This window comes from Oryzias melastigma, linkage group LG5 (genome assembly GCF_002922805.2).
Source record: "Oryzias melastigma strain HK-1 linkage group LG5, ASM292280v2, whole genome shotgun sequence".
NCBI classification, from domain to species: domain Eukaryota; kingdom Metazoa; phylum Chordata; class Actinopteri; order Beloniformes; family Adrianichthyidae; genus Oryzias; species Oryzias melastigma.
Genome location: NC_050516.1, coordinates 33,518,587 through 33,534,994, shown reverse-complemented (window position 1 = coordinate 33,534,994; position 16,408 = coordinate 33,518,587). Strand labels below are relative to the sequence as shown.

The 16,408-nt window shown below is 40.4% G+C and overlaps 1 protein-coding gene across 10 annotated transcripts in view; it reads right to left on the bottom strand.

The window, feature by feature from the left end:
* The window catches only part of scn8ab (sodium channel, voltage gated, type VIII, alpha subunit b), a 58,567-nt gene that overhangs the window by 41,503 nt on the left and 656 nt on the right, over positions 1–16,408 (bottom strand). For 9 of the 10 annotated variants that reach the window (XM_024269210.2, XM_024269215.2, XM_024269217.2 and 6 more), the window contains exons 2-4: positions 14,882–15,219; positions 1,863–1,981; positions 24–113 (exon numbers count right to left, since the gene is read on the bottom strand). In XM_024269210.2, the coding sequence (XP_024124978.1) occupies positions 24–113; positions 1,863–1,981; positions 14,882–15,163 (491 nt within the window). In that variant the 5' untranslated portion in view covers positions 15,164–15,219. Of the gene's footprint in view, positions 1–23; positions 114–1,862; positions 1,982–14,881; positions 15,220–15,692; positions 16,384–16,408 lie in introns of those variants that run through there. The other variant, XM_024269212.2, reaches the window with a different exon arrangement.

The following is a 16,408-nucleotide window of genomic DNA, read 5'->3' as shown; positions in this document are numbered from 1 at the left end:
ACGTTGAGACCATGAGTACTTACTCCACTTGTTTGGACCATTCCGGTGGATCACTAAATGTCATGAATATACAGTTGGTCAAAATGGTGCACATGATGATCATGCTGAATAACGTGGAGGCAGAAAGGTCAAGGAAAGGTCAGCCACTGAGCACATTGAGTGGAAACTGTCATCAGGAGTAAAAAAAAAAGATTGTTTTAAATGAGCTCTTTAAGTTGTATGGAGCAGCCAACAAAATACACAATCCTACAAAAACTACACGTCTTAACTTACTTACAAATGAGTATAAAACTAGTAATCACAGCACTTTACTTCATTACTTTGGAGTTTTCTAAGAGACTTTTCTAACTGTTAAGTTCTCATTTGTCCCTTGTTTTTATTAAAAACTCGATCACATTTTCAGCGATTTAAGCAATCTTGGTATAGAAACGTTCAGCTCGTTAAGGACATTCCTGCTCGTCTTTTTGGTATTCGTACATTTTACGGTTTATAAGATTTGACGCAATTTATGAGATTTTTCAGGCTCATTGAAAATGAATTGAAATTTTTCACATTTATGCAATTATAAACATTCAGCACGTTAAGGACATTCATGCTACTGTGGTGGTAAGGCTAATTCTAAATTTTAGCTAATATTTTAGCAACATGCTAATAATTTTTGTTAATTTAGCATCTAATGAGGTTTTTGGGGCTAATTCTGAATTTAGCTAATATTTTAGCAACATGCTAATATTTTTTGCCAATTTAGCATCTAATTAGGTTTTTGGGGCTACACTGGAGTTAAGCTAGTATTTTAGCAATGTGTTAGCTTTTTTGGTTAAATTGGCATCTACTGGGGTTTTTAGGGTAATTCTGACTTAAGCTAATATTTTAACAGCATGCTAACATTTTTTTGCTAATTTAGCTTCTACTGAGGGTTGTTAGGGTAATTCTGAGTTAAGCTAATATTTTAACAGCATGCTAACATTTTTTTGCTAATTTAGCATCTACTGAGGTTTTTTGGGACTCTATGAAAGTTAAGCTAGTATTTTAACAATGTGCTAGCTTTTTTGGCCAAATTTTATCTACTGAGGTTTTGGGCTAATGCTGAGTTCAAACCTTTTACACATTTTTTTAATTTTTTGGAATGATTTTCAATTTTCCAAGAAATTCTTCAAATTATTTGTGCACTTTGCAATATCTGCAACTTTAAGTCCTTTAGTAACTTTAGCATTAAGCGACCACATTCGGCAAAAACATTCACTTTAGCATTATTGCAAGGAATGCAACTTTTCTAGTTGTAAATGTCTTAATTCCTGTTACTATATTCACAGTTCTTTTATTTATTTTTGTACTATTGTCTTAAAAAAAGACTTAATTTTTCACATATCTGATGTTTGGGGTTTTCACATCTTACACAAATACTTTTAAAGAGCAGAAAAGAGTAAGTTAGTTAAAAAGAAAAACCAAAGCATTGAAGTCTAATCTAAAAAAAACTGGGAATAACATAGAAAAAGGGCAAAAATTACATAGGTCTACAAAATCAACTTAATGATGAATCAATCATTTGAGCTAATAGATATTAACTACATATTATACTGCCCATAATAAGAACATCTATCAAATAATAGAAGTAATAATTAGTTCACAAAATGTTCAATTGATTTTTAGGAGAAAATGTCAACCTTTTTTTAAATGAAACATGATCACTTCGATTGAACATGTAAATGAACTGATAAACGTTCTGACCTTCATTGAAAAACTTCCTGTTGAGTAAAAGTAGCCAATAAAGGTAAATGTCTAGAAACAAACAGTTCATTTCTCTGAAACGTCAACACAGCATATCTTCATAAAAAAAGACAAAAAACAGCTTGAAAGGATATGAATGTATCAAAATCTTTATAGCTATTCTTCTGAATAGATTAAAAGGGCTTATGATGTACAAGGAGGGCGTCGCGCTGAAGCGGAAGATTGTTTTCCCTTTGTTTAGGACTATAAATGTCTGTGGGGAGAGAAGAAGAAGAGACAGTTAGCAAAACTCTCAAAGTGCTAAACAAGCATGTCACTGTGATGCAGACGCACACGACGTCCATTTCAACTGTAAAGTGAATTATTGGAGTCATGAATTTAAACTAATGCTTTACAATACAGTAAAAACTCTGGTACGTGTGCATATGGAGGGTGATTACAGACTGGAGAAACAGACTTCTGCTGTGAGCCGTCACTAAAAACCTGCTAGATGCTTCTTTGCATAATCAAAGCCCATAGAAAGCTTCCTCTTCTGCATGACCAGATGATTCTTAGTCGCAGGTTTAAAGCTTTCTTTACTGGAAAGAACCGCAAATGCTGTCATCGATCAGAGCAGATGTGCTGACTCAGCGCTCTCAACAACCCCACCCTGTTCATAACCAGCGCCGGGCCGAGCGGAGAGCCTGCTCCTGTGCATCCATGTGGGCTCAGTCTTTGTTTGTTTGTTTGTTTGTTTGACTTGTTAAGAGAAAGCGACACTTCCTGTCAAAATGAGTTGAATAGTTGCAGTGTTGAGTCACATCTTTGGACATCAGGGCTTCCAGTTTGTTAGCAGACGGTTTAGAACCCAGGAGCTACTCTGTACACTGCAGAGATGCTTGTGTTTGATGCACCATAACCTGCTATTGCTGAAGCATTTACTTTGCATTTGACTTTAAAGAGCCACTCCAGTCATCTTCTGATCCATTTTCAAAGCCTTCCCAGTGGTCTTTTAATTATGATTATGCTCATTTCAGCCAAAATCACAAACAGGTGCCATTTTCTGGGACATAGTTTCTGCAGAGCAGCAAGAGTCAGAAGTTCACCTCTGAGTTATGTTGGGTGTGGAGGAATTTCCCATCATGCCACTAGCTTACAGCCCTTCACAGCTCCAAGCTAACATTAGCGATGTCTGCTCCTGATTCACAACCATTTGAATTAAGAAATACTCAGTTTTAAGCTTAATTTTCTTTAAAATATGTCCTCCAACTTGAGAAAATGCTACAAGAACACGTTTAAAAAAACAGACTTTCATTGCCTGTGGGCATAGATGACACAGGCGGCTGCCTAGGGTGCCATCTGCTGGAGGAGGTGCAAAATCCCAAATGGTTATAAATTATGGTTTGTTTTTTAACAGTTTGACACACAACTTATTTCAGGGATAAATTTAAAAAGCTCTGTATTTTCTGGACTATAGTGCGCACCTGTTTATAAGCCACATCCTCTCTGAAAAAGCAAAAAACAAACAAAAAAAAAGATATACAAGCTGCACCAGGCTAGATATCTATGAGGAAAACTTAGATCAGGGGTATTCAAATCCAGGCCTCGAGGGCCAGCTTCCTGTAGGTTTTCCAGAAATCCTGCCTTATCTGCTGCTAATTTCCAGGATCAGGTATGTTCAGCCAATAAGGAGCTTCAATGGAAGGTTGGTTGGAAAACATGTAGGACACCGGCCCTCGAGGCCTGGATTTGAATACCCCTGATCTAAGTTGTCCTCGTAGATATCTAGCCTGGTGCAGCTTGTATATCTTTTTTTTTGTTTGTTTTTTGTTTTTTCAGAGAGGATGTGGCTTATAAACAGGTGCGCACTATAGTTTCACACAAAAAAGTTTCCCCGGCTTTTCCTCCGGAGGTAAACGGGTAGTTACACAAATCTGAACACTTCTTCATATTGACGGAAAACGAACGTTCTCTGTCCATCTGAAGATCACCTTTCAACTGTTAGTTACAGTTTATTCACATGTAACGTTTTTTAAATATCATTCTAGAAAAGGTTTCCTAAACTGTAGGACATTTCCGTTAACATAACCAGCTAAAGTTGCGAAATTTCCACTTCCGGCCAGAGATCGTTTCGGGGGCCATCTTGTGTGTGACCAGAGGCTCCTGGGAAACGTAGGCTCAGAGCAGGAGGGGCGCCAAAATCCCTTCTCGCTTAAGGAGCCATGCAGCCGGGCCTGTCCATCGGAGTAGGACGACATGGGTCGGTCCAACTCAATGTCAGCCTCTGTCAGAAGGTCACTCTGATGTTTCCATCAGTCAGGAGACACGGCTGCACCTCGCTCTATCACGGATAACTCCGTCTTTTGTTTTCTCCCCGTTACAGAGGTTGGATGAGCTGCTGATGAAAGCAGACTTCCTTCTACGCCCAGAACAGTGTTACAAGAAATGACACGACCAATATCACCTGACAGGTTCCTGGGTCTTAATGTCCTTTAAATGTCTGACCTAAAGGCTGGGAGAACTGAAAATGTCAGAGTTTTTCTCCCAAAAGCTGTCATGTCAGTGACTGTCCAAAGATGCAAAGTGGAGTTCAGATAAAACCTTTGACCAAAAACAGCGAGATGAATCACCTTCATGCTGATCCAAACGCTCCTCTACAAAGAAGTAAAACTCAAACACCAAAACATGTTGGAATGATCTCATTGATCCACCACATCTGATGTGTGTTTGGAGCTAAAGATGTCATATGTTGTTGTCTGGTTTATACAGCAGGAGAAACTGTAACTTCTGTTTGACTACAACTGTCAGCGAGTTTCTGCACTGGAGGTTCAACATCAGGAAGCCTAAATATGCCCACAATAGAATATATCCAGGGATTAGTTTTTGATCTTTATGGATTCAACCGCAGCATCATTCAGACAAAGAGAAGCTTTACTTCCCAAATGATACGTGTCAGCTGGAAATGTTTAAAAAAAGTGCTGCTGATGCAAACTCGGCTGCTTGGCTTGATTACAGAACAAGAAGCAAATGTCAGGTCATTTCCTTAATTGACAATTTGCTCCATTAATCAATTATCAATAAATCATTGCCTTTCAAACCCTAAATGAGTCATTTTTCTCAGTGCAGTTTTGCTGTAATTAGCTGCTTTTACAACAAATTATGACTTGTATGAAAATCATGGATCAGGCTTGGAAAAGTCAAATGAAAGATTCACTGTGTGCTTTTTTCTGACTTCACTGGGGATAAGAACGGAGTTAAATACAGAACAAATAATCCTAAACTGTTGTGTTTTCATTTCATGATGGGAAGTATGAATGATCAGAAATCAAAGCCAGAAAAACAACAGAAGTTATGTCAATACTGAATCAGCCAAAACTATCAAAAACTATCAACTCATCACTCATGAATTCATTGTTTTAACCGATCCCTCCAGAATGATGCAATAACATTCATTCTTAGAAGTTCTCTCATTTTGGAAATCAAACATCAAACTGAACCAACCGAGTTTAGAGGCTCAAACATTTACTCAATCAGTCTAATCCGAACTCTTCCCTCCTCCCTAACCCTCCATTTGAAGAGGCGTGTGAAGTGCAAGTGGCGTCCGAAATTTATTTTTTAATCTGCTGCCCTCCAAGTGGAGGGATACAGACTCCGCCCCCACGAAGGGGGGGGGGGGGTATTTCCACGTCACACTGGACCGCGGAAATCTGGGAATCATTGAATAGAAATCCTTGATATCAGGCTGGTTTAAGTCTAACTACTAATGCCAAGAGTACAACTAGTTAAAAGTGCAAATTAGTTAACTAGTAATGTCTTAAAGTGTGCATTAGTTTACCAGTGGACCACATTTTTGCTTACTAGTTAACTAGTGAAACTCTCAAAAGGCCACTAGTTAACTAGTGACATGCAAATGTTCCACAAGTTCACTAGTAAAGCTCCTGTTACGCTCACTAGTTAACCAGTGCTACTAAAACATCACACTGGTTTACTAGTGGCATGCAAAATGTGACCTAGTTGACTAGTGAGACATATGCAAGTCTTACTAGTTAACTAGTGAGAGATAAAAAAAAATCCCTAGTTCTCTAGTGTTGTGCAAAAAGCCCACAAGTTAACTGGTTCACATTTTACATGTCACTTGTAAACTAGTGGGATATTTTAGTTGCACTGGTTAACTAGTGAGCGTAACAGGAGCTTTACTAGTTGACTTGTGGCACATTTGCATGTGACTAGTAAACTAGTGGCTTTTTGTTGTGTCACTAGTTAACTAGTGAGATATTCTGGTCGCACTAGTTAAGTAGTGAGCTTTACAGGAGCTTCACTAATTGACTCGTAGAACATTTGCATGTGACTAGTAGTATGTTACTAGCGAATTTTTTGAGGTGTCACTAGTTAACTAGTAAGCAAAGATAGGATCCACTAGTGCACATTTTAAGACATTACTAGTTAACTAGTTCACACTTTGGAGTATCACTAGTTAACTAGTTGTACTTCTGGCATTACTAGTTAGAGCTAAACCAGCCTGACATCAAGGATATCTATTCAATGATGAAAAAGCTTGCCCTAACAGACCCCTCCCCCGCGTTCCACGTCGTGCTGTACCGCGGATCCGCGGAGGAGGAGCGGTTTTCATCACGTGGATGCGTTCTGCACCACAGAGGTTTACATTTACATGTAAGTAGTGGCGTTTTGACCTTTGTAAAGTTATTAAACTGCTGTCATGTATGTATGACCGCTGGAAGATCCGCACTAACGTAGATGACCGGTAACTATTGGTGACGTCATCGAGTGAAAGTCGCTGCGCTTCCATTAACTCTGAAGTTTCACAAATTGGATTTTCAAGAATAAATTCTCTTAATGGAAACACCACAACTTCAAACAAAAGTTTTGCGCTTAGAGGACGTGGTCTTCGGACGTATTAAAATAGACATTTTTCACAAAACTGCGATGGAAACACGTTTTTCTAGTTGAATGCGCCTCTTCTTATGAAGTGTCTGTCCTGATCGCCGTACAGCGGCGCCACGACAGAACCCACAGCGTCACAGCTCGTTATGAGATGTGTGATGCGGAATCGTACGACTCCTCAGTAAAATCAATCAAGATTTCATCAAAATCGCTTCATCTGTCGCCGCGATTTTTCAACCTGAATAAAACGCAGAAGTCTCCTTTGACGATGAGTCCCGTGACAGACTTATGTGGATTCTGTCGTGTTTTCAAACAGAAATGTGTCCAGCTGCTAACTTGTTGGCTATTTTTAAATACCGCTGAACAGGATTCTCACGTACATCTGAGACCACCAATGGATTAGCTGCACTGATCCTAGAATTTCGATAAAGTTTCAGGAAATGTGTAATGGAAGCTGGTGACGTCCAAAATCTGAGACCCTATTTTGCCATAACTCCTCGTTTGGAGGGCTAAATGTAGCGGGAGGGAGAAGGAAGGAGTCAGACTTGTCCAAACCAATCAGATGTTGTGATTTTTTCACTTCCTGTGTCAGCGTTGAGGACACGGCTGATAACGTCTCCGTTTCCAGCCAGTCGTCGAGTTCAGCAGATAAACCTGATCAGAAAAGAGGAAACCAACCGTTTGATTTTATTTTTTTGGTGCTGAAACACAACACACACATGTTTGTGTTAATGTGTGCAGTGTGTGTAGGTCTAAAGAAATCAGGTTCCTTACGTGAAATATAAATGAGTTTTTTAGTAATTCCATGCAGTCAATTTAACCTCAGATATGTAAACAAAAGCACAACTTTTACAATTAATACAATTATTTTGTATTATTTGTTTATTCATTGTTAATTAATAATGATAGCCAATACAAGTATTTATTCCAAATGATTTTTCCAGCAGAACTTATATGTATTTTCCTGTTTAAAATGTACTTTTAGCACTACTTTAATGTATTTGCTAATTTATTTCATTTTCACAACAATAAATTACTTAATAGTCTTTACTTTGGTGAAAATGAAATGGGACATAAAATGAAAACTTTAACATTTAAACATTTAACTAAACCAATCAAACTACTTTAACCAAATAGATATTTTTGTAATACAAAATAAATACGTCAAAAGCTGACCGATAAAAACAAAAACAAAACAAACAACAAAAAAAGTAACAAAAAATGTCAGAATTTAGGTCATCTTTGTTAAAATTTTATCAAGTGATTACGTTTCCTATATTTCAAAATAAATGTTTGACAACAAATGTATTTCCTGTAAATGTAGACTGTTCTCTACAAAAGTAGATATTTGTCTGAACATTATTCCACCAAACACAGCAGTGATGGATTTGCTGCACTGTTCTTCAAATGTGTGTTTATTATAACGCTTATTAAAGTTGGAATAAAAAGGATGCAGAAACGCAGCTGCACAAATGTTTGTTTGAGGCGAAGGAACAAGCAGAGGAACCATGAAAATACAGCAGGAGAGAGAGAGGAGGGACTGATGCAGGACTGCAGCGAGGGCCGAGCCAAAGCCCAGATGGAGCGGTAGCAGCACGAGGAGAAGGTGTGCAGCAAAGACACAACATACACACACGACTGCACACAGAACCACAGCCAAAGAGTGTTTCGTTAACCCTTTAACCCCCAAGCTCCAGTGTTTATGTCCTTTGATTTATTGTGATTTTTTAACTGTTAACATGATAATTCTGGTAGATTCTGAAGGAGAAAAGCGGCTTTTCTCCTTCAGAATCTACCAGAATCATCGTGTTCAGGGTTGAAAAGTGAAAGATTTTGTGATAGAGCATTTTGTTCTGTTGTTCACAGTAATTTTGCACCAGGTACAGGCCCTGCTGTTCACGTTTACTAATGTTAAACCGGAATTTTACCGATTATTCAGTTGGTGTCAGTACTTGTCAAAGACAATATTACTGATTTGCACTAAAGTGTCTATTATTTGTTGCACAAAATAAGACACAAGCTGTTTGTTATGATTGTGTTCAAGCGAATAAATAAATGGGGATTTATTTTTCCCAAAACATATGTTCTTCTATAAAATGTGAGTTCTTAGAGATGATGATTTTTGACCAATTATATCAGTATATCATCGATATCGTGAGCCACGTATCGTGTATCGTAGCGTGAGCTAAATCCCACTCCTAGTAAACAAAGGGATGATGGGAAATAAGCAGAGGCTTACTTCCGCACCGACAGCCCCGCCCACAAGTCAGAGCTGAATTTCTAATGAACTCCTGCCGCTCTGCAGAGCCTATGTCCTGGAAACCAAGACGTTTTTTTTGTTTTTTTGTCTAAAAACAGCATCATCATAAATAAAACGATTTGAAAATAGATCAAAATATGATCAGAGTTGGATTTTGATAAACAATAACAAAAACGTGACCAACAGAAAGAGTCAGATGAAGCTCAGTGTGAAAAGAAAGCAAATCAATTAGAGCTGGGTTGAAAAAAATTAATCGATTTGAATCGATTTGAGCTTAAAAGATCAATAATTTATTCACAAAAGATATAAATCGATCTAACACATAAAGCTAAAGTCCACTAGCTTGATGCTAACGATCAATAGAATTTCATATAGGACGGCTAATGCTAACGCTCGGTCGACCTAAACATACATTCTGACTAAAGTAACATCTTTTTTGAACTCACATACATTAATTTTCCAAACTCTTTTAAGGAAATAATTTTTAAAGTAACTATTTGTGATCTAAGCTTCATTTTTTCCCTCATACTTTCTTCTTCTTCAGGAATAAGGTGTACTTCCATAGCGTGATCGCCACCTAGTGTCCAAACTGAAACGTCCTCCAGGAGAAGCAGAACAATGTTTCCAATGTTAATGATCTGAACATTTTAGTTAGAACTTCTCCTTTAGAGAATCCATGTAACTCTGGATGATATTAACAATCTCATTATTTCACTGATACATTTACAGGATGAGAACTGGATCAGATTCATATGAATATACTCAAAACATTAGATTATTAATGTATTTCTAAACAAATGTGTACAAATTTGCAAAAATAAAATTGAATTGAAGAAACGAAAGAATCTGGAAAAATCTGAATCAAATCTATTCAGGCTCTTGTGAATTGAATCATTTCTGGAATTATAACCGATACCCAGCCCTAAAATCAATAACTAAACAGTTTCATTTGCTGTTTTATTTCCAGCCTGCCGATGTGTTTAAGCCCATTTTCCTATTCAATTATAATTGTTTTATTAAAGTGGTTTATTAACTTTATTCAGTCACACAAGTCTTCACATTTGGCTTGAGCATTTGAGCAGAAACAACTTTAGAATAAATGATATCTTGACATATCAAGTCAATAATTAGTTGGCTCCGGGATGTTTGGTTGAATATCTTCTGGTCTGTAAATTCAGAAAAAATGATCCTGAACTTCCACCTCTAGCCGATGAAACCTCCACAGATGCTCCAGAGCTCTGCTCACTTCCTCACTGACGCGGTTCACTGCAAAGAAAAGTCCCCCGTGTTCGATGCTTTCATTCTCTGCCAGCCTGAAAAGCAGTGACAGCACACTGAGGCCCCCGCCCCGCCCATGGCGTTTTCCCTCAGCCCAGCACAGAAGGATGCTGTGTCATCAGAGCACTAAAGCCTGGCCCTTTTTCTAATTTACTACACGCTGAAGGAAGACCGCCAGATAGCAGGCAGCGGAAGGGAGAGGAAAAAGCCGAGTAATGGACGGAGATGCACTCAGGGAGCCAGCGGCAGGACATAATGTAATAGGTTGCATACCCAGAGAAAAGTGTTGCAGTGAGCACTCTTGTGCGCCCACTTGTGGCTGCTGCTGAGAACAATCCAGAAATCACAGGATTTCTGGATCCGAGACGCGCCGACAGTACCAAACATGACTTTACATTAGAACACTATAACTGTGTGTTTGTAATAGAGGCAGATTAAAAAATACTGGAGAAAAGACGGTAAAGAAAAATCGAAACTCATCATGAAGCATAAAAACAGCAGCACATCGAATTAACCAAAGTATTCAACCGAAAAAAGTATAACTTGAAAATCAATTCCTTTCTTTTATTTTGTGCTTCTTTACCAAAAAAATCTGACAAACATGTCAACAAAATTTAAACTGATGTATTCATGAGAAATTAGCAGGAACCGCTTTAGAAAAACAACAAATCTTTGTTCCAAACAGGTAAAAAACAAACACTGATGAACGCTGAAGCACGGAGGCGGAGACATGATGATATGGGATTGTTTTGAGCCGCTGCTTAAGCAACTTTACAGAAATGTTGAGAATCTCACTCTGATGAAGAACCACTACTTTACTACGAGAGGCCAGTTCTTCTACTTTTCTTTTAATTCATGTTCTATTTTAGGAATGGATGTAAAAATTATTATAGAAACATTGATCAAGCATCTGGAGTATCGCTTGTAAACCAGATATGAACAAGATTATGTTTGTTAAAAGGTATAAAATCAATTAAGAAACAAACAAAAAGACGTCCAGTCATAAGTTTGCTTCTTCCAAGTCAAGACCTGAATACATTTACTGTCAAATGATCATTATTATTTATACCTTTAAATGCCAAATGAATAAGAAATTTCTGGATTTTAGCGTTTTTAGCAGAACTGCCACAAACGATTATGTTAACAGTCAGCTAATCACAGATTATTTTTTCAGATTAGACAAATAATCAGGTCATTCATAAACTGGATGTAAAGCACAAATCTTAACCATCATTAGCTTTAAACTAACTAAAAACTACATATATAACATTACCCGTGATAATGCTAGTTTTAATGCTATAAGCTGAATTTGGCCACTAAAGAGGCTGAAATTGATAGATGAAATAATTGAAGCTAATAGCTGAAAAAGCTGAAGCTGATAGCCAGATAAAATATTAGCTAAATGCCAAATTAACCTAAAAAACTGAAAAAAAAATCCTAAATTAGCCAAACAGCTAGCATGTAGCTGAAATATTAGCTAAACTCCGAAATAGACTTTAATAAATCCCAAATTTAGTCCAAAAAGCTGCAGAATGTCATAACTTTCAACTTTACTACACTCTGACTCCATATAATATAAAGTAACGACTAATCAACTATTAAATGAGTCGTCGACTATTTTAATAGTCGATTAGTCGACTAATCGACTTGTGGATCAATAATCGTGATGCGTGTCGAAATGGTGAGAGGGAAAGACGCACATCCCTAATTTTAGGTGACAAAGCGCTCTTACTGCTACCAAAAACAATGTAAACCATGTTTATTTAGCTTGTTCTAAGCGTATTTGGAAAAGTATTTCTGTTAAAAGTTTAGACTCTGATGATCCTGAATGGATCATAACATGACTAAGCGTTTTCCAGTGAAACATGACGCAGTCGGGTTAAGCGAGAGTCCAGGAAGAATCCAAACCCAAAACAAATACAATCGAATCCTAACAAGGACACCTTTTAAACCAGGAATTCCTTCTTTTGAGGCTCAGAAAGCGCGAGCTGCTTTCTTGAATCTTTATTGACATGTACGATGACGTAGTCGTATAATATGCTAGTCTTTTTAGAGAGCGTACTTTTTTCACATGATTGCATATATACGCCTTCGTGCAGCAAAAAGTAAAAGCACTCCATCCTTCCCTTCTCCTGTGCAGCTTTAGCGCTGCTTAATCACATCAGACATTTGAAAAGCCCAGCCAGTCATCGCAGGGGAAAACCAGAACTGCAAGTCTGCATTTCTCCTCAACACTGCCCTCTCCACATCTCTGTTATGTATGAGTGCTGTGATCAGGTTTCCTGCAGCTGATAGTAACCCACAGATACGCAGACTTAGACTCGCTCGGTGACATACAGGGAACGATCGGGGTGACCGTCGGTCGAGCAGAGGAGAGGAACCAACAGAAATACTTCAAGCATTAACATAATGTAACTTTTCTACCGTTAACACGATCATTCCAGTAGATTGTGAAGGAGAAAGGCGGTCACAATCTATTGGAATGATCACCTTAACAATTAAAAAATGAACATTAACACAGAAGCTCTGGTGTTAAAGGGTTAAACACATTTGCTTGTAATATTAATGTGCATCTTAGAGTGTTTTATTACTAGCTTCATATATTTAATTACAGCTATAAGATACATTGTATTAAGAATAGAACTTCAGTAGATCCCATAATAGAGTCATTCATACGATTTGTTATCATAGGTAAAAATATAGAATAGTATTACCCCCAAATCCCTGATTTTGAGGTAAATTTGGAGAAGTTATTTAACTCTATTATCGCCGGGTGATTTTCACCAGAGCAAAAGTATTCACATGATTTTCAATACGTTGCCTTTCTCTGAGTGTCTCTGAGTCTCGCGTGTCCCAGGAACAGGTGGACAAAGATCCAAGTCTCCACTATCATTATTCATTTTTTGTGCTTCTGTTTGCTTCTGATTCACGTGTTGTTCCTCTATCCCACTCCCCTCCGCGGGGGCAAGAGAGATTTCAGATTCCTGGTAGATCGCACGTGCTCCTGTTCTTGGCCGTGGACCGCGTCTCCGGCTCATCTTGGCCGTGGACCACACCTCTGTCTCATCTTGGCAGTGGACCACGCCTCTGGCTTGTCTTGCCCATCGACCACGCCTCTGGCTCATCTTGGCTGTGGACCATGCCTCCGGCTCATCTTGGCAGTGGACCTTGCTTCCGGCCAGTCTATGCCGTGGATCTCGCCTCCGGCTCATCTTGCTCGTGGACCACGCCTCTGGCTCGTCTTGGCCGTGGACTACGCCTCTGGCTCATCTTGGCTGTGGACCACGCCCCCGCCAGCTCCCCAGTCTTATCGGGCTGAACTCTATTCAGATACGTAGTTATAGAGTTAGATAATCTAATTCCTCTTTAGCAGTCCTGGTAAATCTCCTGTCCGTCCTGGAAGAAGATCTCTGATTCATGTGGACATCCCTAAAGTTTGTTATCAGGTTTTTTTGGGGAGTTTTCCTTACCGGGAAGGGATAACCAGTTTAGTTTAGTTTATCAACCAGCTAATGTTCTGACTGACCTTCTGCTACTGTATATTTACCGGCATGAAGCCCAATGAGACCATTCTTTTGTGATATTGGACCATATAAATAAAACTGAATTGAATTCTTAGGAATTTTTTTCTTCTCAAATTCTTGATTTTTGAGTAATTTTCTTGCATGTTTTAAGATCCTCCTGTGTTTTATTTTTAATGTTGTTACCATTGCTGATAAATTTGAGTTGATAAAAGAAAAGAAAACGTTCTTGAATTTTTCATGTGTTCTGATCTATTTTTTATGACAAATACATTTTATTGTGTAAAAATCACCCGGCAAAAGTGATGGTGCAACTTTTTATAGCTAAAGCGTTCTAAGGTTAATGTGTATTTTCATCAAAGGGTTAGAAACTACAAATATAAGATAATAAAGACAAACCGAGATTACGGCTGCAGTCGCATCACCAAGAAGCTGCAATAACAAACTAAAACTGAAAACTAACTGATTGACCTTCAGTCTCATCTCTGTGTTGAACTCCTTTCTTTCTGCTCACTGAGACACACTCATGAGTTTATGTTCTCTGTGCTGTAAGCCAAACTGAAACCTTTAGCTTTGTGCTAACTTCAGTAGCGGGAAAAGGACTCAAGAATTCATGAGCATCAAAAAAGTTTGGGAGGTCTGTGGAGATAATGTAACCCTTCCTGTAGAAACCACTGAAGTATGGCTGTGGATCAATAGATGACAAAAGGCACATGCACTTTATACCCCCCCCAGCCTACGAGGGGGAGCGGCCTGCTGAGATTGCCAGTCTTGCTGACTGGCCTTCTTGTTTCAGAGGCCACAGATTCTCTTACACATTATCGCTGCCACCACACCGGAGACTGAAGGGTACCGAGCTCTGTCCTCGCTCGGACCGCTTCCCTCTGCTGTCAGAGCTGCAGGAGGACCAGCTCCCCCCCACACACGTGGAAGTGATGCCGTTTACCAGGCAAGGTTACAAGCAAACAAACCATCAGAGCAATCAGCTGCAATAAAGATCATTCTTTTGTTTTTTTGAGTTTGTCCTCCTCTCTGAACCTGAACCCACGAGGACGCGTACTCACCCAGAACTGCACGCCACAGTGAAACAGCAGCAGTGCATCATGCAGAAACAGACTCAAACGAGGAGCACGTGAAGCTGTTAGAGGACTCAAGGTCATCTTTACCTGCAGAACGTCTGCGTTCTGTTAGAACCGGACGGTTGGAAACTCACTTTCTTGTTCAGGTAGAAGGGGTCCAGATCCTCCAGTGGTGTGGCCACCATTCCATCAGGAATGTCGCCGTAGATGAAGGGCAGGCTCTTCCCGGCCTCCAGGTCGCTGTTGGGATGCGGCTCATTGTCATCCGACGTGTCGCGGTGACTACTGTCCGATCTGGGTTTGGGAGGCTTCTTGTTCTTCTCCTCATTGATGCGCTTCTCGATGTTGGCAAGGGACTCCGGGGTGAACTTCTTGAAGCTGTCAGGTCCTGGGGGTGCGAGAAGGGGTGCGGCCATGTTTTCATCCTGCAGCTAGTTCCTTTTTATTCGTTTTCCATTCCTGACGACCAGCTCTGAGGAAGAGAGAGGGATGCAGACGGTTACAGGAGGAGGGCTCTCCACAAAGGACACTCAGTTCAGTTTCTCAGAGCTCAGCAAACCGGAAGTTCACGTCTGATGAGGTTTCAGTCAAACGTTTCACGAAAATGCTGTTCACTGTTGCACAGAATCAATATAAACGTTTTACAATGCATTCGTAGGTTTACAGAGATTCACAAAGTTGTTAATTTCCTGAAATGTGGCCTTTAAAACATCATCAACATGTTAATACAGATCAGAGAAATAAAGAGCGACTCCAGGGCAGAGGGGGGTTCGAACCTCCCCGCGCATCCTCCAAGTCTCCTTCCACCATCAACTGATCCGTCAAGGTGAATCTGAGCAGACGAGCACCTGCCTGACAGGCTGGAAAGGTGAACGGGAGCTCCACTTTCACTTAACGCATGCGTACATCACTCAGACCAGCTCCGCACATTCCGGACGCGTTTACCCTCAAGTGGCTCCCGTCAATCCCAATGATGGAGCAGGAAAACTTTGGATCCCGGTGCGCGCGCAGGGCGCAGGCCGCTGTCTGCAGAGGAGACGGTCGCGCACGCACACACGCACTCTCCTCTCCCGGCCTCTGATGAGCGGCCAGCTCCCCGCGGGCTTTACGCGGCGCGCAGAGCGCAGGAGCGGGCACAGCCTACAGGAACGCGGGATCACGTGGAGCGCAGCTGAACTTCATCCTCCGCAGCGCTCTGATGAAAGTGGCTGTGCACCAGCGGCCAGCCCGTGGAAGGCTCCAGCTGCAGCTCGTTCCTCTCTCCCTCGGAGAAGTTCCTCCTCTTTTTCCGCTGACAGGTTTATTTGTGCTCCATCAGTGAGGAGCCGCGCGCGCTGCCGCTGCTGTGGCGGGCCGGAGCCTGAAATGCTGCAGTGAGGTTTACGGCTCGAACTCCTGGATCAGCTGAATCCTCAGAGCTGTGCCCTGACAGCGCCTCCCAGGCTGTGAGACCTGGATTTACACAACCCCGACCGCAGTGGAGAAAGTCCAGAGGGGGGGGAGAAGAGAACCGCACCTCTGCGTGAAGCAGACCGAGCGGGAATAAAAACACCGAGCGCGAGCGCCTTCCTCCTGAGGGGGGAGTCAAAGTAAAAACGCACCGACCCTCTTGGGAAGGGGGGTGAAACTATGCCAGCTACAAAATCCGATTTTCTCTGCGT